Source organism: Lampris incognitus, chromosome 6, assembly GCF_029633865.1.
Source record: "Lampris incognitus isolate fLamInc1 chromosome 6, fLamInc1.hap2, whole genome shotgun sequence".
Lineage (NCBI taxonomy): Eukaryota > Metazoa > Chordata > Actinopteri > Lampriformes > Lampridae > Lampris > Lampris incognitus.
The window spans coordinates 11607340-11629373 of record NC_079216.1 but is presented as its reverse complement, the minus strand read 5'-3'; the positions used below and the strand labels follow the sequence as shown (position 1 = coordinate 11629373).

The 22034-nt window shown below is 44.7% G+C and overlaps 1 protein-coding gene across 1 annotated transcript; it reads left to right on the top strand.

The window, feature by feature from the left end:
- Positions 1 to 12876: 12876 nt before the first annotated feature.
- On the top strand, positions 12877 to 14440 carry LOC130114714 (RNA-binding protein 4.1-like). Its single transcript, XM_056282599.1, has 2 exons — positions 12877 to 13282; positions 13629 to 14440. The coding sequence occupies exons 1-2, from the start codon at positions 12877 to 12879 to the stop codon at positions 14438 to 14440; spliced, it is 1218 nt and encodes a 405-aa protein (XP_056138574.1).
- Positions 14441 to 22034: the final 7594 nt, after the last annotated feature.

The window sequence follows — 22034 nt, the reverse complement described above, 5'->3', positions numbered from 1 at the left end:
AGCTTACCTTATCATATGGAGCGCTTCAATCGTCCCCCTGATTTCTATTACTGCACTTGATCTGTGACCCCCGACTTACAGGAACATGAATTTATTAGATTAAAGAATTTGGACAACATTTTGACACTGTTCAGAAAGGGTTTTGAGCTTTTCTGAGGCTGTCATTGGCATTTTTTAAGACTTGAATACCACTGCGTAAATACTTTTGAGAGGCACAGTAATTTCTGGTGCGTACTGGTATTGAATGATGGAAAAGATGATGCAAAATACATCATTTTTGATACTTTGAATACTTGATTGAATGTTAGAAAATTCAACATGAATGACACTCTTTGGTACTCAGTGAGGATATATGTGTTACCAAAAATAGAATGGCTTGCTAAGTTATCTGGTTTTGCGCCGGTCTGACAGTGTTTCTCCCTCTGTGTGTGTGTGTGGGGGGGGGGTTACTGCGAGAGCTTGGTTTTTGAAATATTTTTATATTAAATAAATGAAGCAACCTGTGATATTATATTTCTTCAGAGCTTCCGCCAGAGGCCTAAAAGTGTGTGTGTGTGTGTGTGTGTGTGTGTGTGTGTGTGTTGTGTGTGTGTGTGTGGGGGGGGACTTTTGGAATTCTCCCTGCCATAGATTTTTGAGGGGGAATCTGGGCTGTTTTGGACGACCTTGCATTTTGTGACGTGAGTCCAGCAATCACATTATCCCTGAAGCCAACTTGTAACATTAAATGTAACACAACTTTTATTTTTGGAAATAACACACCCCAGGTGCCAAACTTTCTATATCTGTGCATCACACTTATTATTCACACAAATGTACACGTACTGCTGGCTGACTGCTAATTGTGGGCGACTCATGCCCTACCCATAAGACATTGCAAAAATCATGAACTTTGCCTTAAATTTAGAGACCTTTTGTTGTGATAAAGCAGGGGTCCCCAATTACTTTTCATAGCGGGCCACTTTTAAAACCACGGGCCACTCAACCTCCAGCAGCATGTTGTTCGTTAGTTTGTTTGGGGTCGATACGTTGCAGGTATTATAATTTAAACAGAGGTTTTTCCATATATTACTAGTCTTACTTTTACTAAGAAATTAATTAATTAAAAAAAAATTTTGGGTAGGGAAATAAAAAAAATTCTTCCTTCTGGCATTTCTCCAAAAATTCTCGCGGACCATAAATCAACCCATCACGAGCCGGACGTGGCCCGCGGGCCACCTATTGGGGACCCCTGTGATAAAGAAATACACGACCTTAGGAAGACCACAAAACAAACTTTCGGAGTATCGATCAGTATCAACAGTAGTCGGGCGAAGCAAAGTGTAAACAAATACACGTGGGCGAATGTGACGTATTGCCATCGCTGCTCTCCTGCTGATGACGTATACCGACCTACATCCTGGTCAGAACCAATCAGAAGCCTCTGGGCCAATGCGTTCTCCATTGTTACGTCGTTTCGAGGGGGGGGGAAATCACGGCCCGGGTGGACCCCTTGGATCCACGCATGTTATAGGTATATCACCAGTACCGCCCAGTTCACTCACACTGACCGCAACTTCACTCACAACACTCGAAATGTCCCCGCTTGACGCGTCCTCTCCATCATCCCCGCCACGCCTACTGGACCATAGCCACGCCCACCGTGCCTGAGAACCTCCCCCGGCACCCCATCTCTAGTTTCCCTTATTTCTTTGGGAGTGCAGCTTGAGAGATCATGAAGCGAGCGCGATTTTGAATAGCGCGCGCATGGGGCTGCCTACCAGTTGGTAGGCAATATGGCGCCCGTGTAGCCAGTTGGCCAGACTCTCGCCATACACGGCGCTGTCCTGGTCGCTGCACTAGCGCCTCCTCTTGTCGGTCAGGGCGGCTGTTTGGGGGGGTTGGCAGGGGGGAACTGGGGGGAATAGCGTGATCCTCCCACGCGCTACGTCCCCCTAGTGAAACTCCTCACTGTCAGGTGATAAGAAGCGGCTGGCGACTCCACATGTATTTTACTTTACGTCCTCTGTGTACGTAGCTCCTCTTCTTCCGTGATATTCTTCAAGGTTACCCGTTGTACAGGGTAACGAGGGCTTAAAAGGACTCCCAAGAAAAAAAAGAACAAGATAGTCTATGAATTTTAATAAAAATATCGATATTCGTGTCTTCTATTCATTTCTTGTTTTACTTTTTTTGACGTTTCAAACGCCAGTGTCAATGTGATTCAACTTCCACGGAAGATGACATCTCCAAATACAACTTAAATTTCTTTGGCTTTTATATTGTAGCGAATTCGGGGGACAACGCAACCACAGGAACTGCCGCGGCCGGGGAGCGAACCCGTGTCGCCCGCACCGCAGGAGGCATCGCTAACCGCTCGACTAAAGGGTCAGACCCGCCAGCCAGCGGCCAGCGTGTCTACTTATCCATGCACGTTACAATACCCCCCTCCTTCGGGAAGCGCGTCCCCGCCTCATGCTACGTTCAGACCAAAGGCGGCGAGAATTTTTTGGGCGGCGCGAATGCATGCAAAGTCAATGGGAGGAGGCGAATGGGCGGAATAATTCGCGGCGAAATTACGCGCGGCGCGAATTGGGCGAATCGAGCGACGAACGCGCCTTCGCGGGAGTTCAAAAATGCCCAACTCGGGCGAAGATTTCGCCAGGCGATAGCCAATCACCTTCAAGTAGGGCTAGCACCCGCCTTCAACGGTCGCTCCATCCCACTTCTGACACCAATGTAGCGAATTCGGGGGACAACGCAACCACAGGAACTGCCGCGGCCGGGAGGCGAACCCGTGTCGCCCGCACCGCAGGAGACATCGCTAACCGTTCGACTTAAGGATCAGACCCGCCAGCCAGCGGCCAGCGTGTCTTCTTATCCATGCACGTTGCAATATTCTGGGGTTGTTTTTTTTTTTGTGGCCCCATAACTTTGATGTTTCATCTGAAGTTATGGCGTTTATGAGATGTTTATGAACCTCGTGGGGAAGGAGATGAATACAATACCACAGCTGCACTCCTAAATGTGTTTGATGGGTCGTCTGTGGATCCATATGCGTGGTCGGCTGTCCTTGGGGAGTTGCCTTGGCAATGCACCGTGGCTTATTGTTCTGTTAAGGGGCACCGAGAAACAGCCACAGCTTGATGGGGCCCGCTCCAAAATGCCATACATCCGCCAAAACGCCAACTTTTTTTTCACATTTGCCGCCCTTTGTAAAAATAAACCCCGAAAAAAAAAATCACAAATCATTCTAACAAACGGGACAGTTTTCAAAGCAGGAAAACCCACTGGCGTAACAGATTTATTATGGGCCCTGGTGCAAGCAACCCTCGTAGACCCCCCCCCCCGTTTCTCTCTCACTCGCTCACACACACACACCACCACACCACCACCATAGGTGGGTTTAGTAAGTAATTTTAGTAATTTATTGGTATAGCACCTTTCACAGATATACAATCACAAAGTGCTTCACAGCATACAATATAACAAATAAAATAGAAATATCAAAGTAACAGACAAAGTTTACACAGATGAGTTATTGTAAAGGTCAGTATACGTCACAGATTGGCTACACTTCAGAACCACGGAGAGCGGACGCACCATGGACAGAGTTGGGAAACCTAAACAGACGGTCTCTAAATCAAATCAGTCGACAAGGCAATGAAACAAGTCAACAAAGCAACTAGGCTGTAATCTAGCTAATAGCCTTGTCATTCCACAGTAACAGGGGAGCACCCATCACACTCAAAACCTGCTAGATTGCATGGTTTGGCACGCACGCAGCACGCACTGCAGCTTTCCTTTTTTTTCCCTTGCTCTCCTTCCTCTCTTTACACCCACTTTTATGTGTGTAACTCATGCTTGCTAGATAGGTAAATGATATTGCGCGTGCTAAACAAGCAATCATCACATGCTCAAAACAGACACGTAACATTGGACTAGGACAATGCATGCAGAAATAGCGACGGGCCCTGGTGCCACTGCACCGGCTGCACCACCTATATTTACGCCAGTGGGAAAACCCCATAACTTTTAAAGTATATATATCATCCCTGGGAACAAAACCGCCTCAAACTGTGATTTGGAGCGAGTCCTTGTATGCCGTCCCTAAACCAACACTTAGTGCCATCGCGCCAGCACTCATTAGGAGCAGTTTACATGTGAGACCCAACGTAGTCCGTCCATAGGTGACAAGGTTAAAAAGGGGCGGTCAACCTTTTCCCACCCTGCAAACTAGTCACATCATTATTCAGAGCACACACACACACACACACACACACACACACACACATTACTAAGTCCTTGCAGTACCCTGATCCTTGACAGAGCCTTATTATTTGCCTGCTAAACGGGAGAGGAGGTGGACAGCTGTGCCTCGGGACTGGTGGCAGAACACAGAGCATGATGGCTCAGAAAGTGAGAAGTTAAGTCGCCAGGGATAAAGACAAACTAATCATTCCCTGGTACAAGGCCGAGATAAATATTCACTGTCCATTTTAGCAATAACCCCCCCCCCCACACACACACACACACACACACACACAGTCAGTAGATAGTATTGAGAATGTCATAAGTGTCACTGGCGGTATGTGCAGGGTTTGTCTGTCAATTCCATCCGTCCCCCACAAATCACCGAGGAGAGCTTTGGAATGGTTGCTTAGAGCCCGGCGTCGGCTGGACAGGCCGGGCTGGGCATGTTGGTAGGCCACGGACAAACTGTCAGTGTGAGTGGGGTTCTTTTGTTTGTTTTTAGTTTTTTGGAGGGGGAACAAGACCGACAGAAAAAACAAAAACAAAACAAGAAACGTTCATTTTGCATTGCCTGGGTTTGAACCTGTACATTTCTAGTTGTCTGGAAGATGGGTCAGTGTGATCAAGCAGTTGTAGTGCCAAAAGCGGATTCATCCAGAGAAAATTATCCTCGTATGCTTTCTTCTTCTTTCAGCTTGTTGCCTGTTTTTCAGGGGTCGTCACAGCAGATTTTATAGTTTCCACCAGTACCCTGTGAGGACACAGCACAAATGGCAGCCTCGACCAATCCGGTATGGTCTTGTCAAGCCACATACTGATTTGGCAAAATTTTACATCGGATGCCCTTCCTGACACAACCACTATAGTCGAGCAGGAGAAACAGGTTCCCATGTACCCGCATGGCATTTTTTTGTAACCTGAATTTTTAGGATCCTAATGGTGTCTTGTTAAGAATTTTTCATGTTGCCAAGGTCAACTAATGGCAACATACAAAGACAAATGAAGATTGCTAGATTGTTTCTCCAGTTGGTCGACGAACCTGAGACCCCAATATCAGTCCTGATGGATAGTGGGAAGGAAACCAACGTCAAAGAAAACAGGCACACACTCAAGTCTGTAGCAGAGGCTGTACTTTACAGTGGTCGCCAGTGTATTGCACTTAGAGGTACAACTGAGCAGCAGCATTCTACTGGCAACCCTGGAAACTTCTTGGCCCTGAAGAATCTACTTGCAAACCATGATGAGACGCTGAAGCAGCACATGGCAAAGTCAAAGCTCAGAAATGTCACCTACCTCTCAGCCCAAACCCAAAATGAGATGACTGACGTGATAGGAAAGCGAATGATTCAGGCCCAGATTGTGGAAGAGGTCAAAAATGCACAGATCTATACAGTCATGGCGGATGAGGTGACATCCCATAATGTAGAGCTGTGCCAATGTGTGTAAGATTTGTGGACAAAGACTTAAATATCAGGGAAGAACTGCTAGAGATTTATTCTCTTCCACGAATCACAGGCCACCACATTGCAACCGCAATTAAGGATGTGCTGAGTCACCTAAGCATAGAGATTGGTGATTGTCGAGGACAGGGTTATGACGGTGCCAGCAACATCCCAGCAAACACGCCTCTGTGGGGCCCATGTGGGGCCACTGCGGGCCGGAACAGAGGGCCCACTGTGGGCCCCGTTACCAGCATGAAATGCGGGGCACGTGTGGGCCCCACACTAAAGGCCCCTGGAGGGACCCCAGTGGGCTCAGTGTGGGCTCAGTGTGGGCTGCCCACACTAAGCAGAGTGGGCCCTCACTGGAACCCATTGTGGGCGCGCAGCATGCCCATAGTATGCCCACACTTTGGGCTGGGAGCAGTGGTCCCACACGGGCCCATAGTGCCCCATGTGTACCTGGTATGCTAGTGACATTTATTGACAGCCAGCTCAAACAAAAAAATGAAGAAAATATAAATTATACTAAGAAAGAATTTATTGAAAATTCGAAACAATTGGAATTGAAAAACTATATACCAAATTAAATGCTTTTATAAAACAGAACAACAAACACAGAACCACATTTGAACACAAGAACATTTAAGAACACTAAATCTAAAAAAAAACAAACATTTAATCTATTTATTTTTTGCTCCTTCTGCTTCTTCCTCCATCTCTATCCCTGGCATTTCTGAGCCACATTTTGATGGCAGCTGACTTAGTATTGGGACACAGCCACTATATCATCCCTCATGCACACCTTACCCTACTGATTCCAGTGATATCCACACCCCACACCTTGTTAATGTTCAGTTAAGCATTCAATTAATTTGCTTTTGTTAAATAAATTACTTTTGTCATATCGTTAATATGGTGTCTCCTACATTTGTCATGGCACAGAAACCAGGTTGTGACATTTGATAAATTGTTCAGTTTCTTTTACTTTCTTTCTAGAAAAAGCCAGAAAGATTACAGCAGCACCAACAAGCCCTGCACACACTCAAGAACCTTGCCGTTTCCTACCATAGTAGCACGGCTGCCATAATGCTTACATTGGAAAAACTGGAGACAAGGGCAACCACTCACTTTCTTAAAGTAGATTTGATGCCTGTGTGTTATCATGTGCTGCCCTATATTACTCCCCTTCCCTTTGACACCCCACCTAAAGTTGAAATGCCAATTTGACATTTTTTAAAATTAATCGGAGCTTGGATCAACCTATACAGGGTTAAAACACTGGTGTTCTTTCTCTTAACTATAATATGAAACAGCTGCGACAAACCAAAAGTTGAGACGGTACTTGTCTTGTTGGATGGGCAGTTTTAGTTAAGTATGGGATGGACCGGTTATACCTTGGATATCTTCTTTCCATTTTACTGTCATTTTTGCAGTGGTCTGACTATACTATGCAGCATTGGGCATGGGCGGTAAATAAAAAGTTTGAGTACCGCTTACCCTAAAGCAATTGTAATCTTAAAACGTTTTAACTGTACTGTCAACAGGGGGTTGACCTCAAAGGTCAAAACTGCTGTGGGCCCCGCATGGGCTAACCCACAGAGGGCCCATGCGGGCTTACTGTGGGCAAGACCACAGTGGGTTGCCCACAGAAAACCCTCATGGGGGCCTCAAAGGGCAAAACTGCTGTGGGCCCCGCATGAGCTGACCCACATGGGGCCCATATGGGCTTACTGTGGGCAAGAGCACAGTTGGGCTTGCTCACAATAAGCCCACATAGGGGCCTCAAAGGGCAAAACTACTGTGGGCTAACATGGGGCCCATGTGGGATTAGTGCAAGTTTGCCCCTGCCCACATTGCCCCACAGTAAACCCACACCTACCCACAGTGGGCCCGCACGGGCATATTTGTTGGGATGAGCAGCAAAAATGTCAGTGTCCACGCTCTGATCAAGAAGGATGCACCTAAGGCAGTGTACATGCACTGCAGTGGACATTGCCTGAACCTTGTCATTGCACGCTCCTGTGCTCTTCCAATTGTGCGCAACATGATTGACAAGATGAAGTCTGTCATCATAGTCTTTACCTACAGCCCGAAGAGGGAATACCTACTCAGGGAAGTTGTAAGTAAGGATGCACACTCTGCTGGAAAGAGGGGCAGAAAGACACAATGCCTACAGCCACTTTTATAGTGCCTTCGTCTTCATTGTTAAGGCTTTAGAAGTCATAGCACTTGGTCTCCATACAGAAGAGCACAGCCAAGATGTCACCACTGAATGGGAGGGCAAGTACAAAGCAGAGTCCTACGGTCTCTTGTCTGGGCTTCAAAACTTCGGTTCATCCTGACCTTCCTCGCGGTCTATGAAGTTTTATCCCACCTTGCAGGCATAACAGTGAAGCTGCAAAGATCCTCAGTTGACATTGTCGAGGCATTTAGCATGGTAGATGAGGTGAAGAATATCTACAAGGAGCTACGTGAGACAGTTGAGGATGACTTCAACCAGATCTATGAGCAAGTAATCAAGATGGCTGCTCAGGTCAATGTGCGGCCTGCCAGTCAACCAATGTCTGCTGGAAGGCAGACACACAGGGAAAATGCACCTGCTGAAACTGTGCAGGACTACTATCGTCGCAACAAGGCTATACCCTTCCTAGACCATATAATCTTGGAGTTCGAATCCAGATTTAGTCCACTATCTGTAACAGCATCAAGGCTCCTGGGCCAAATTCCATCTGTACAGTGCCACTCTGATGTGACAGTGGACATCTCTGAAGCAGTTCACCTTTACCAAGATGACTTACCTTCACCAGAACTGATTGACCAGGAACTGAAAAGCTGGAAACTGAAGTGGCAAAACAAGTCATCAGAACAAAGGCCAACTTCATGTGCCAAGGCAATCAAAGAATGTGATGCGCTGATCTACCCAACTATCTTCAAGCTTCTCAAAATAGCTTGTACTCTGCCAGTCACCTCCTGTGAGTGTGAACGGTCAAAACAACAACCGCTTGTCATCCCTGGCCCTCATCCATACACACTATGATATGGCAGTGGACCTAGATGAAGCTGTCAACACATTCTCCAAACTGCACCCAAGGAAATTAGAACTGACCAGTGTTCTCATTCCATAAGTGTCAAGACAAAGACATGGACAGCAACAAGAGAGGCATTGACCGAGAGTAGAAGAGAGACAAGTGGGGATGATGAGAGGAGATGAGGGATATCAACAGAGAATACAAGGAGAGGAAGAGCAAAATAGAGGGAGGACAGAGACAGACAAATACATGGACAGCAAAAAGACAGGAGAGGCATTGACAGAGATCACAAAAAAGCTAGAGGAGAGAGAGAGAGAGAGAGAGAGAGAGAGAGAGAGAGAGAGAGAGAGAGAGAGAGAGAGAGAGAGAGAGAGAGAGAGAGAGAGAGAGAGAGAGAGAGAGAGAGAGAGAGACTGCCCAGAAGAGATATACAGCACCATGAGAGGAGAGGAGGAAAGACATTAACAGACATGGAATGAGAGGAGAGGAGAGCAGAGGATACAGAGGAGGAGCAAAATAGAGTGAGGAGAGAGACAGACAAATACATGCACAGCAAAGAGGAGAGGCATTGACACAGATGACAAAAAAACTAGAGAGGAGAGCGAGACTGTCCAGAAGAGATAGACAGCAACATGAGAGGAGCAGAGGAAAGACATTAACAGACATGGAACAGGAGAGGAGAGACAGCAGGAGAGGAGAGGAGAGAGACTGTCCAGAAGAGACAGACAGCAACATGAGGAGAGGAGGAAAGACATTAACAGACATGGAACAGGAGAGGAGAGACACTAGGAGAGAGGAGAGGAGAGAGACAGCAACAGAGAAAGTGAATGAAGAGGAATGAGACAGACTTGACATGTAGCAGAAGAGAGGGAGAAACAACAATGATAAAGGAGAGAGGAGAGAGAAGAGAGGAGTGGAGAGACAGCACAGAGATATGTAAGATGTATTTATTTAAGGGACAGTGCATGTTAATGAACATTTATAATCAAATGTAACACGCCAGATTTAGCCACCAGACTCATTTTCATCTGTTGTCCGTTGGCAGGTTGATGTCACAGAAAGAGAATGTGAGAAGAGAGGAAAGAGAAACCAGACCGTTACAGAGACAATAGCAGGCTGAGTAGTTGGACTGGTGTGTGTGTATGTGTGTGTGTGTGTGATTTTGGTAAGCAATGAATTTGAGTTATTAAATATGTCAATATTTGGAGCTGTTCAGTGGTGTAGGTCATTGGGCAATAGCTTGCATTATATTCCATTATATTTTGAACTGACACCCTGGTGCCCGCATTTTGTGTTTTCCTTTACATATAAAGGCATTTCCACCATAAATTGATGCAGAAAAGGCACAAATTGACGCAGAAAAATTCACCAGAACCCTCCCACTTAATGTGTCCCCTGAGTTACAAAAAATCAAAAGGTCCACTTTTCCAGAAAAAAGAACCACCCCTTCCACCAGGCTGGCTACGGGCCTGAAGTTGCCAATATGTTCCTGCACAGATATCACAATGTTAGAGGTTCTTGTGCATCTGTTGTTCTTGAAAGATAAAATTATGTTTAATCAGACCTTGATTTCTTCTCACTGTGTCAAGGTGTATGGAATGCAAGAGAAAGGACAATACCTGACTGGCTTGACTGGTCTTTGGCTTAAAGAATAACAAAACCCCAGACCATTTTAGTGAGTTTGACACTATCTAAAGCACATATGGCAATGTCAAGGCCTGTAGGCCAGACATGGCCCTCCACGACTTTTAATCAGGCCCATCAATAAAATTTTACAATCAATCAATGTGGCCCTTGAGCGGGTATTTAAATTTACATTCATGATAATACAACATTGAAATGCAGGAGGCACTGCACGGTCCTCTCTCACGCTTTTATCAGAGAATTAATAAAAGCCAAACAGGCTACCTAAATACTATCTGCCAACCCAAAGGTAGTTAGCATAAACAATGGCTGAAAAGTGAAAAGTGGACAATGAATACTGACAATTTCAAGAAACAGAATTTTTTGTTGTTGTTGGGAATTCAAACAAAAGTCAATATGTCTCATATATGAAGAGTCATTGGCAGTTTTTAAAGAGTATAACCTTTGGAGTAGAGTACCACAATCAATTACAGTCTCCATGCTATCATTAATTTAGGTGTAATGTCAAGAAATGGCTCATTAAGACCCAGCAATGTCAACACTGATGCTATTTGTACACAGCTTTAACATGTTAACTGTATTGTACATTAGCTGTGTTGTACGTCTGCTTTTTTATATATATTATGTTCTATATTATCTTTGTTATCTTTTTGTACATTATTTGCATATTCTTTATATATGTTATTGTTTGTTTGCTCTTGTTGTTCTTGTATATTAACTATGTTGCATGTTTGTTTGCTCTTGTTGTTCTTGTATATTAACTATGTTGCATGTTTATTTTTTGTTATCCTAGGATGCCTAACAACATCAGGCAGAGGGGCTACCGATGGAAATTAGCCTACTTGGGTACATTTACATTTGTTTTGAATGTTGATTAATTAATATGCATTGTCCCTCCCCAAAGAAACGTTTTGGTTTTTGGTTTGTTTGGTTTTTGTTTTTTTTACTGAGCCAAAGGGGAGGGGCCCCCAAGTGGTTACGTTCCTACCGGAAGAAAAAAAATCCTCATTTCTCCATCGACCAAATTTAAAAAAAAAAAGATTACAAATTCATATCACCACAATTGAAAAATATAGTTGCCTTAATGCTGTAATGTAGCCTAACATTATTATTTTTTATATAAAACGCCCTGACTTTGTGGCTAACTCAAGCCATTTAGCGCGGAAGTAGGAACGCTACCGCCGGAGTAACTGCGTCACTTCCGTCCCCGCAGCGACGGTCCTCTGCCTCTTAGCTTTGCGAGGCGTGCTGTTAGCATAGCGATACCGGAACCCCGTTAGCCAGCTGCTTGGAGTCGCCATTTCGCGCATCTAGGGTCGTGCTTGTACTGCTCATTGTAACTTTACAGGTAGGAATAAAACCGCCGGGCACAATTAACATGCGTCGGTGAATAAGGGTAATATATTCGGTTTGCCTAGAATGACTCCTGTTTTCCCTGACGTTGCTTTACACTTGTGCAGGCTAAATGTGCAAGTTGGGCGGTGGATTTATGACTAGCTTATCGTTAGCTATTACGTGTGGACAGTTCCCCTTTTCGTCTTTTAAGACCTCCAGTGATGTAGTCCAACACATAGCCAGCATTACAACATCTAGCTGTGAGTGATGAAAATATTTATTCGGTTACGTTGGCTTTTACTCGCTATCGATTTTTCTTACTAGCATTAACGTGGCCCACGGTGTTGGGTTCTGCAGGCCTTTAGTATTACATTGGTTTCTGCGTGGAGGCTGAGCATTCTCAGATCTCTGCGTTCTGTTGAGGAATCGAACAGCGACATCGTATATGTGTTGTGCATCATATTATGTTGATGGTTTTGCAACACAAAGCAGCCTAAACAGGCAACTTAAGGCATTACATAGACACAAGACACAAGCTTGGTATAACAGGATACACATGTCAATGGGCACTACGCATGCTGCAAATAAACATACAAAAATTGTGTACAGACAGTGAGTTACACTATATGCAACCCAGAGCCTTTACCTTTGGAAATGTAGAACTATATCCTCTCTAAAACAGACCTCGCACTTTCTTTGATCAGTAACAATTTATTCAACAGTTGTGAACAAGCACTCCTCAAACCTAAAATGAAATGGGGACAATGGGTTTCTTAGAGGTGGATTCATGATTTAAGAATTAACTTAAGCGAAATTGAGCTATCTTTAGGATACAGCTTTTCAGCACAAGAAAATTATACATCGAGACACCCTCCCCCACTATATTTTTTGCTTCACAAATGTGGTAATTCACTCTGTGAAGTGTGCTAATCTTAATTTTAATGATGGTATCACAGATCAGGGGCCTGACTTTTAGTTACCTTATGGCAAGCATTGTGTATTAAACAAGGCTTTAATTTGACCTTAATGTTGTCAATTCTGATTCAGAGTGAACTTAAACTGATCAAACTTTTTAAAGAAGGGTCATAATAGTTTATATTAAGTGACTGTTGTTATTTATTCATGAGTGTAGTCTCTGCTTTAAAAAATGTTGCTCCTTTCATTTCTGTTTATAGTTAAGTTGAAGCTCCACAATGGTGAAAATATTCATCGGGAACTTGGCACCACACACAACAACAAGTGACCTTCGCTTGCTCTTCTCCCAGTATGGCAAGATTGCAGAATGTGACATTGTCAGGAATTTTGGCTTTGTACACATGGATGACAAAGCTGAGGCGGAGGAAGCCATACGCAACCTCCACCACTATGAGCTGAATGGCCAGCCCATGAATATAGAACTAAGCTATGGTAAATCCAGAGCTTCGACCAAGCTGTATGTTGGCAACATTGCCTGCACCAACCAAGAGCTGCGAGTCAGATTTGAGGAGTTCGGCACTGTGTTGAAGTGTGACATAGTGAGGGACTATGCCTTTGTTCACATGGAGAGAGTGGAAGATGCCATGCAGGCCATCAGTAAGCTGGACAACACGACCTTCAAAGGTGAACTCTCAAGCAGGTTGTAATGGGAATCTTACCTTGTCATATTAGATCTACATTATTAGGAATGAGTAACTTTGTCCCCTGTGAAGTCAGATGAGAAAAATTAAGAAATAAAAGTAAGACTGAGAAAGTGTATAAGAAGACTTTAACAGCCTTTACAGATTGCTCAAAATTAAGTGTAACACGTATTAGGCTTAAACTTTTAATTTTCTAGAAACGAGATAAAACCCTGTTCCGATACCCATCCAATACAATTGAAGACACCTTTAGACCAAGCAGGAAGTGCAGGTATTGATTTATCAAGGATTTTTCAGGCATAATCCATTGTGCGTCTCTTCTTTCTAAGGCAAACAGATGAGCGTGAAGCTTTCGACTAGCCGCCTGCATACAGCGCCGCGAATGGGACAGAGATCAGGTTATCGTCGCGGGCAGGAAGGCCACTGGTCCGAAGAGTGCCCCCTAGACCAAAATGGCTACCACAGAAACGGCTCAGAGCCAAAGTCTGGTGGATACAGTACCTTGAGATTTGGCGGGCATGATCACGGCTGGGTTTATCAACAGGGCTTCAGTGGCAATCCAGATTATGGTGGCAGCTATCCTCCTGTACATGCTTTTTCCTGGGGTTCCGGTCACAGCAATGTGGCAGGGTACGGCAGTGGTACAGGCTTCGAGAATGCTATGAGTTACGGTGCTCCCCCAGGTTACGGCATAAGCACTTCTGCTAAACATAGCATGGCTGAAATGTATGGCTGTGAGGCTGCATACGGGAGCAGCAGCTCGCTCTATGGTGCAGTACCAGCCTACCCGGTACAACAGTCGTCTTTTGAGAACAGGGATCCTTACGGGGCTGTGAACCTCTACAGGGCTAATCCATATGGAGGCAGTTATTTTGAGGGATGCCACTCTGTCTCGTTGCCAGCTCGATCATCTTCCTCATCCGCTGTAATGCGGGAATGTCTGCCACCCTCTAGCCTTGACTCTAATGAGCACCCTCCTCCACCAGAACTTATGTCCTCATACTACACACATGAGCGGAGTCCGATCCGGAGAGTCCAGCCTGAGGCAAATGGATATCGGTTTGAGGATTTGTGCCTCTTTCCAACATCCTCTCTCCCGAAAAGTTCAGCTTATGACCTTCCGCCGGGACCCCTTTTCTGAGCGGGCGCGCTGTGCTTGCTAACCCTTCTCCTACATTGCCAGGTGAGAGCTAAACAGCTTTCTCAGTGGTTAAAAAAGCCTAAGTTCCATTGATTAACTGAAAGTGGAGCACTAGATGTTTGATAGTCCATCTCTTAGATAAAATCCAAGGTAAGAGTTAGTTCTTTGTCCATATGAGGTGTCTGGGTAATGGAATAACAAAACCACAATCAAACTTGCTGATCAATATTGCTAAGCGCATGCCCTAATGGTGTTTGTTTTTTTTTAACAGATAAATGCAAGTGGTACCCCAGTATTCAGGACAACTAACTTTCAGCTGACCACCTTTTGTTGCTTTTTTGAGATATTGTGGCTAAACTGAATTTTCTATTATTTTGTCTTTTTTCTGTCAATCTTTGTCCAGATATAAACCGACAGAATAAAAAAATAAACAGCTACTTCATTAAACTTAAGCAGAAATGATCTATAAACCTGAATTAACATGAATCTTGGGTAGAAGAATTTTTTTTGTTGCTTTCGACACCTGAGGAATAACGTTTGTATGGTTTTAAAAAGGTTTTGTTTTATTTTATATTGGAAGTGACCTTGGTGGCCTCTGCTGTCTGTTTTGATTTTATAATACAATTTAACTGTTCAGACTCATCTGTATCTTAATAAACGTTAACTGAAAATACTTTATGTAAGTGCTGCTTTTATGGAACACAGATGTTTCTGTCCCATGAAAATATATATTTCTGTAATTCTAGTTTCCCACGGGCCAAAAAACCCGCTACTGTCCGCCTTTGATCAATGTAAAAAGGCGGAAGTTAGCGGGTTTTTTGGCCAGTGGGAAAAGGTATGCGTTGTAATTAGGATCAGACAATCTGGAAATTCAAGTTCTAGTTTCAAATTAAGTTGGAGGATGGAGGTGGAAAAACACCATTTGCTTGCCACAAGAAAAAAAAAATCATCTGGGTAATAATGATGTTGATCCATATAACCCGTTTGTAAACCATCCATATGATCCACTCATAAACTAGAGTTTGACAGCACAGCATCTGCACACGTTAATTTGTGGGAATTCAGTCTTCATTAAGTATAGCTCAAACGGCTATTTGCCCTGCTAGGATATGTTTGTGTTTTCCTTATTATTGTGGTACAGTAGTAATTCAGGGAAGCTTTTTAGCTAAACATTAAGTGGTTGCTAGTTCTTCCTTCTGCATAACTGCCCGCACATCACACAGGACTTGGGTATCAACAAGCTACCGATCCACAATGAAAAGAAATTGCATAAAAATTGTACATTCTCATGGGTTGAGTTGTGCGTTCCCCTAATGCCAAGTTCACACTACACGACTTTCAGAGTCGTCAGATCGCTGTGCTGTTCACACTACAAAACTTGCTGTCTTGTAATCGGGAGTTTTGGAAGTCGTCGTGGTTTTCACACTACACAACAGAGGCGACTGGGTCACACATTTGAAGGTGTTTCACCAGGGGGATGCCCCGACGAGTCTGTCTCTATCTCAGAATCAAGAGGTTATGTCTTGTGTGTGTGTCTGTGAGTGTGTGTGTGTGTGTGTATATATATATATATGTATATATATATATATATATATATCTCAACACAGATACAGGAAAAAAAGATTTTAATGCATAGCAGTACAGGCCTGTTTTCTGCGTCGTGCACTCATCAGCTGCTAATGTGGTTAAACAAAGAATCATACAGTTTACGTTGCCCAGTGTCACGCCCCTAATGTCGGTTGGACAGCAACCAATCAGAGGAGAAAACATTCAAACTATAACAACAGTGTTAGACACCGAAAAAATATCTCCATTGTAACTATAAGTAAAATGTCTTTATTACCCCCCCCCCCCATTAGATTATACACATAGGACATTTATTAGTTTTTAAAAAAAATATTTTAACTACCTGTCCTTCCAACTGTGTCCCAACACCACCCACTATATAATTCACATAAATTACCTTGTTATATTTAAATGTACACCATTTCAACAGTGCCCTGTCCCCCAAATGCTTTTCAAAACAAGCCCCAGTCCCTTAACCCATTGGTTGTAATGTTTTCTACCCCTCCATTGGTTACTGTGCATCATAAGTACCTACCCCATTAGTTGTTATAGTTTGAATGTTTTCTCCTCTGATTGGTCGCTGTCCAACCGACATTAGGGGCCTGACGCTGGGCAGCGTAAACTGTATGATTCTTTGTTGAACCACATTAGCAGCTGATGAGTGCACGACACATGAAACAGGCCTGTACTGCAATGCATTAAAACTTTTTTCCCTGTATCTGTGTTGCTATATATATATATATATATTTTCATCTCATCATCAGCCGGTTCTCTACGGTCTGCTCACGGTGGCAGCAAGCTAAATAGGGCACTCTAGAGGTCCCTCTCCCCAGCAGTGCCCTCCAGCTCCTCTTGGGGGATCCCAAGGCGTTCCCAGGCTAGATAGGACATGTAGTCCCGTGTCTGTGAGTGGGAAGCCAGATGTGGGTATGTGTCCTGGTCGCTGCACTAGCACCTCCTCTGGTCGGTCCGGGTGCCTGTTTGGGGGGGAGGGGGAACTGGGGGGAAAAGCAAGATCCTCCCACGCGCTACGTCCCCCTGGCGAAACTTCTCACGACTACTACTACTACATTCGGCTGCTCCCGCTGGGGGTCGCCACAGTGGATCATCTGTTTCCATTTCTTCCTGTCCTCTGCATCTTCCTCGGTCACACCAGCCACCTGCATGTCCTCCCTCACCACATCCATAAACCTCCTCTTTGGCCTTCCACTTTTCCTCTTCCCTGACAGCTCCATATTCAGCACCCTTCTCCCAATATACCCAGCATCTCTCCTCCACACATGTCCAAGCCATCTCAATCTTGCCTCTCTTGCTTTGTCTCCAAACCGTCCAACCTGAGCGGTCCCTCTAATACAATTATTCCTAATCCTGTCCTTCTTCGTCACTCAGTAAAAATCTTTGCATCTTCAACTCTGCCACCTCCAGCTCCACCTCCTGTCTTTTCATCAGTGCCACTGTCTCCAAACCATATAACATAGCTGGTCTCACAACCATCTTGTAAACTTTCCCTTTATCTCTTGCTGGTACCCTTCTGTCGCAAATCACTCCTGACACTCTTCTCCACCTACTCCACCCTGCCTGCACTCTCTTCTTCACCTCTCCTCTGCACTGCCCTTTACTTTGGACAGTTGACCCCAAGTATTTAAACTCATATACCTTTGTCACCTCCACTCCTTGCATCCCCACCATTCCACTGTCGTCCTCCTCATTCACGCATAGGTATTCCGTCTTGCTCCTACTGACTTTCATTCCTCTTCTCTCCAGTGCATACCTCCACCTCTCCAGGCTCTCCTCAACTTGTACCCTACTCTCACTACAGATCACAATGTCATCCGCAAACATCATTGTCCATGGAGACTCCTGCCTGATCTCATCCGTCAACCTGTCCATCACCATTGCAAACAAGAAAGGGCTCAGAGCCGATCCTTGCTGTAATCCCACCTCCACCTTGAACCCATCTGTCATTCCAACCGCACACCTCACCATTGTCACACTTCCCTCATACATATCCTGCACCACTCCTACATACTTCTCTGCAACTCCCAACTTCCTCATACAATACCACACCTCCTCTCTCAGCACCCTGTTATATGCTTTCTCTAAATCCACAAAGCCATTATTAATTAATGTCATTAGCTGCAGCTGTTTATCCTGCTATGCTAACATCACAGAGTACCAATACCCGCCTGCCATGTTTTTCAACCTTTATATGGTCTTTAACTGGTAGATGTCAGCAAACTCACTAAAATGGTCTAGACTCTAGGGCTTAGTTACTCCTCAGATACTAAAATCCTGCAGCTTACAGCAGCTCGTCCTATTTTACTATCGGTAGCAGTCAAACCGAGCGATGGGTAGCGAGTCTTTTGAAGTACTTCAGTACTGATCAAGCTCACATCAGCCAACTGCCGCGCACCAAGCTGCAATTTAATCCTTCACCAAATAAAGTCCACTAAACGAGCTCGTTTTGTAACTAACAGGCTCAGAATATTATGAGAAGACTCTAGAGAGCCTTAGCCAAAATACCAGATATCATTTCATCTCTAACCTGGAGCAGAACTGACTTGACTCTGTAATCTAACAGAATGAGCTGTTGCAATAAAACAACAGTGGAAGTGTGAGAAAGTTGGAGACAAGACAAAAAAGAAAAATGCAACAAAAAAAAAGAAGGTCTAACACCATGCTTACTCAATGTAATGAGATTTTCTTTTCATACTGGAAGATATTTTCAGGAATTTTTCAAAACATTTTTGAGTCCGTCAGAAAAATAAACTATTTTACTTTAGCAAGGGCTATCGCCCTGAAGGACAACATTGTTCAAAACTAAACACAATTCAATATAGTCCTCTACCCGTCACTCAGGGAAAATATGGCTTAGGTAAAAAAAAAAGTCAAAAATCAAAAAGCTTTTCTTTAACATATATACTACAGGTAATGTGTATGACAGCAGACATGGGGTCTATTCATTTTAGTATTCGTATCCTCAACCAGAATGGAAACCCTAACCCTGAATCCATCCACTGAGCTGCATATATACAACCGCATAGCGTGGAGGTGGCAGGATAGCCAGGCTGATCCCTCCAGCCCAAAAGTGATTATGGATCATGATGAAGTTGGCCCACTCTCCACTTCAACAGCTTTCTACAATCACATCCAATAATGACTTGGGATTGGTGAGATGAGAAGAAGAAATGAAAAGAAAGTGATTGCAGTTTGAGCTGTCAGCTAACTTACATCCTACACCCACCCCCTTTCAGTGGACTCACTCATAACAGGCTGCGGCTTAAATTTTGACCGTGTGCACAGAAGAACTGGAGAGACCCGGCTCCGAAGCGGTGTTTCTCTCTCTGCCATTAGCTCTGTGGTTGACAGCGAGAACATTGGAGGTGTGAAGAGGAGGGAGAACAAGTCTACTGCTGCGGCATACGCCTCTGCAGGTACACGCCGGGGGAAGGCCCAGTGATTTTCATTAAGATAGACTCTGGAGTGCTTGTCTTATTACAGGGTCATTAGGCTCTCCGTGGCAAACAGATTGGCTCTAATAGGAAGCAGGAGATCCAGGCAGAAGGTAATTGCACTTGGGCTGACCACACAGGTGCTGGGTCAGCCCTCACTCCTTGATTGGCTAATTAACGCACTGTCAATCAACGACCCCTCGAGGTGGCACTGCCTAAAAGTAGTTAAAAGGTGACAGAATGTTACTAATGAACCCTGAAACTTTTTTCCCCCTCCAACCTATTATTGGTCCAATTAAGATAACCTGTTGAGTAATCGTTTTATGTCTCCCTCAAAGTAACCCGAGCTATGTAAGCTGCAGTATCAAGGTATTTAAAAAGCATCCAAAGACAGCTGTGGATTTAGGTGGAGAACTTTTAGGGTGGATGACGTTCAATAAGGTTTTTACTTTATTAAAAACAGTGTGTTTCCTTACCGCTTCAGCAGAATTGCGTCAGCTGGCGTCTTTGTCACAAGGTAATAATTGTGACCGCATGCCCGTATTAGGCCCTAAAATGTTGTCGATAAAAGTTGCCCAAAATCGAACAATCCAACGCAACGGATGGCAAATCAGAGAAATGAAACGGAAGGGACCCAACATGGTATAAATGTCGTGAAGATATATTACCTACAAAAACCTATAAAGGAGTCTACTCTGAATACTGAGGAAAATCTCTCATAAAACTGTGGACGTGAATGTTGCGCTTATTTATGCAAATATGTGCTTGATTGAAGTTCAAATGATGTAAGTAGTTAAGACAGTTATGTTCACACCAACTCCCCGGCCAATCCGACACCGATGGTCCAAACCATTTGACGGTGCTGACAGAGTTAACGGTTGTTGCAGGTCAGATATCGTGGTGTGGTATGAGCTTTTTACTCAGCACCTTTTGCTTATTAGCCATGAATAAAATGCTCACATAACTTTGAAGTAGCGGTGCCAGCAGAGATCAGTATGTTTTTCTAGTATATTCTTTATGGACAGCTCAGTTGGTTTCTCTTACAATGCAAGCACACCAGCAATCGTGGCCATGATAGGACCACTTTTCCTTACAATGTATCACATCAATAACGATGTAACATGAATAACATTTACTTGTACAGCACTTCCCCCTCCCCCTTTTTCTCCCCAATGGTATCCGGCCAATTACCCCACTCTTCCGAGCCGTCCTGGTCACTGCTCCACCCCCCTCTGCTGATCCGGGGAGGGCTGCAGACTACCACATGCCTCCTCCCATACATGTGGAGTCGCCAGCCGCTTCTTTTCCCCTGACAGTGAGGAGTTTCACCGAGGGGATGTAGCGCGTGAGGGGATCACACTATTACCCCCAGTTCCCCCTCCCCGAACAGGCGCCCTGACCAACCAGAGGAGGCACTGGTGCAGCGACCAGGACACATACCCACATCCGGCTTCCCACCCGCAGACACTGTAGGGACGCCCGGCCAAGCTGGAGGTAACACGGGGATTCGAACCGGCGACGCCCGTGTTGGTAGGCAATGGAATAGACCGCTACGCTACCCGGACACCCACTTGTACGGCACTTTTATGCAAAATAAAGCCTATAAAATGCTTCATAGTCAAGACAAATAACAGCACAGATGCATGATTACATAAGGAGGGGACGGTGGTAAAACAAACAAAGATATCGGCACAGGAAGGGATGAAAATACAAAGTACGACAATGCCAAAGCTCTACCTGTACTATGTTCATAGTGAGCCCAGTACAGACACATGACAATACTGACACTATGGCATGGCCATGATAGGCCTATTTTCACAAAATAAATAAATGCTGGGTTATTTTAATAACCCAAATGCTGTGTTCGGGCTGTTATTATGGCTGCAGGCTGTTATTATGGGTTCAGGTGGTTATCATGGGTTCAGGTGGTTATTATGGGTTCAGGTGGTTATTATGTTTTTATGGGTTCAGGCTGGTATTATGGCCACAGTATGAGACTGTAATGAAGCTTTAGTAGGCCCCATACAGGGTACATTGTGGCCCTTGTGCCACTAAAAAAACTCCAAAAGACAGTGGTTAGCGTGGGGTTGATGAACCTGCCTCTTATCTGTGCTCAGCAAAGTTGCCATCGATTACCTCCTCACTCCACCTCTCTCTCCACCTCTCTCTCTCTCTCTCTCTCTCCCTCTCTTGTGCGTCCATCAGCTTGCACGTCTAAACATTACCATTCAGGCCCTATCCTGGATGCCTCATCGATCTGCTGTGCCGTTAAACCTGGGATCACTCAGGGACCGAAGCCCCTCTGTGTGTCCTAATGAGTCAGATGAACAGGAGCTGGCTGTAGGGGGGAAGTGTGTGATGACAGGTGGATGACTGTTTGGTCAGGGAGGGTAACAGAGGGTAAGGGCTGGTGGTACGGTGACAGGGGGGCCGATGGGGGAGAGAGACTTCCGTCTTCAGGAGACGGCTTTTAAGATGTGTGTGCGTGTGTGTGTGTGTGTGTGTGTGTGTATGGGGAGGGCTTGTCAGTAGCTCCATTTACCTGCAGAGAGTTTCCTCTATCTGAAGTAACTCTA

Excerpts from the sequence above, each read along its gene's own strand:
- LOC130114714 (XM_056282599.1), top strand. The coding sequence starts at position 12,877 with ATGGTGAAAATATTCATCGGGAACTTGGCACCACACACAACAACAAGT. Across the intron at positions 13,283-13,628 it reads GGACAACACGACCTTCAAAG|GCAAACAGATGAGCGTGAAG; the intron begins GTGAACTCTCAA and ends CTTCTTTCTAAG.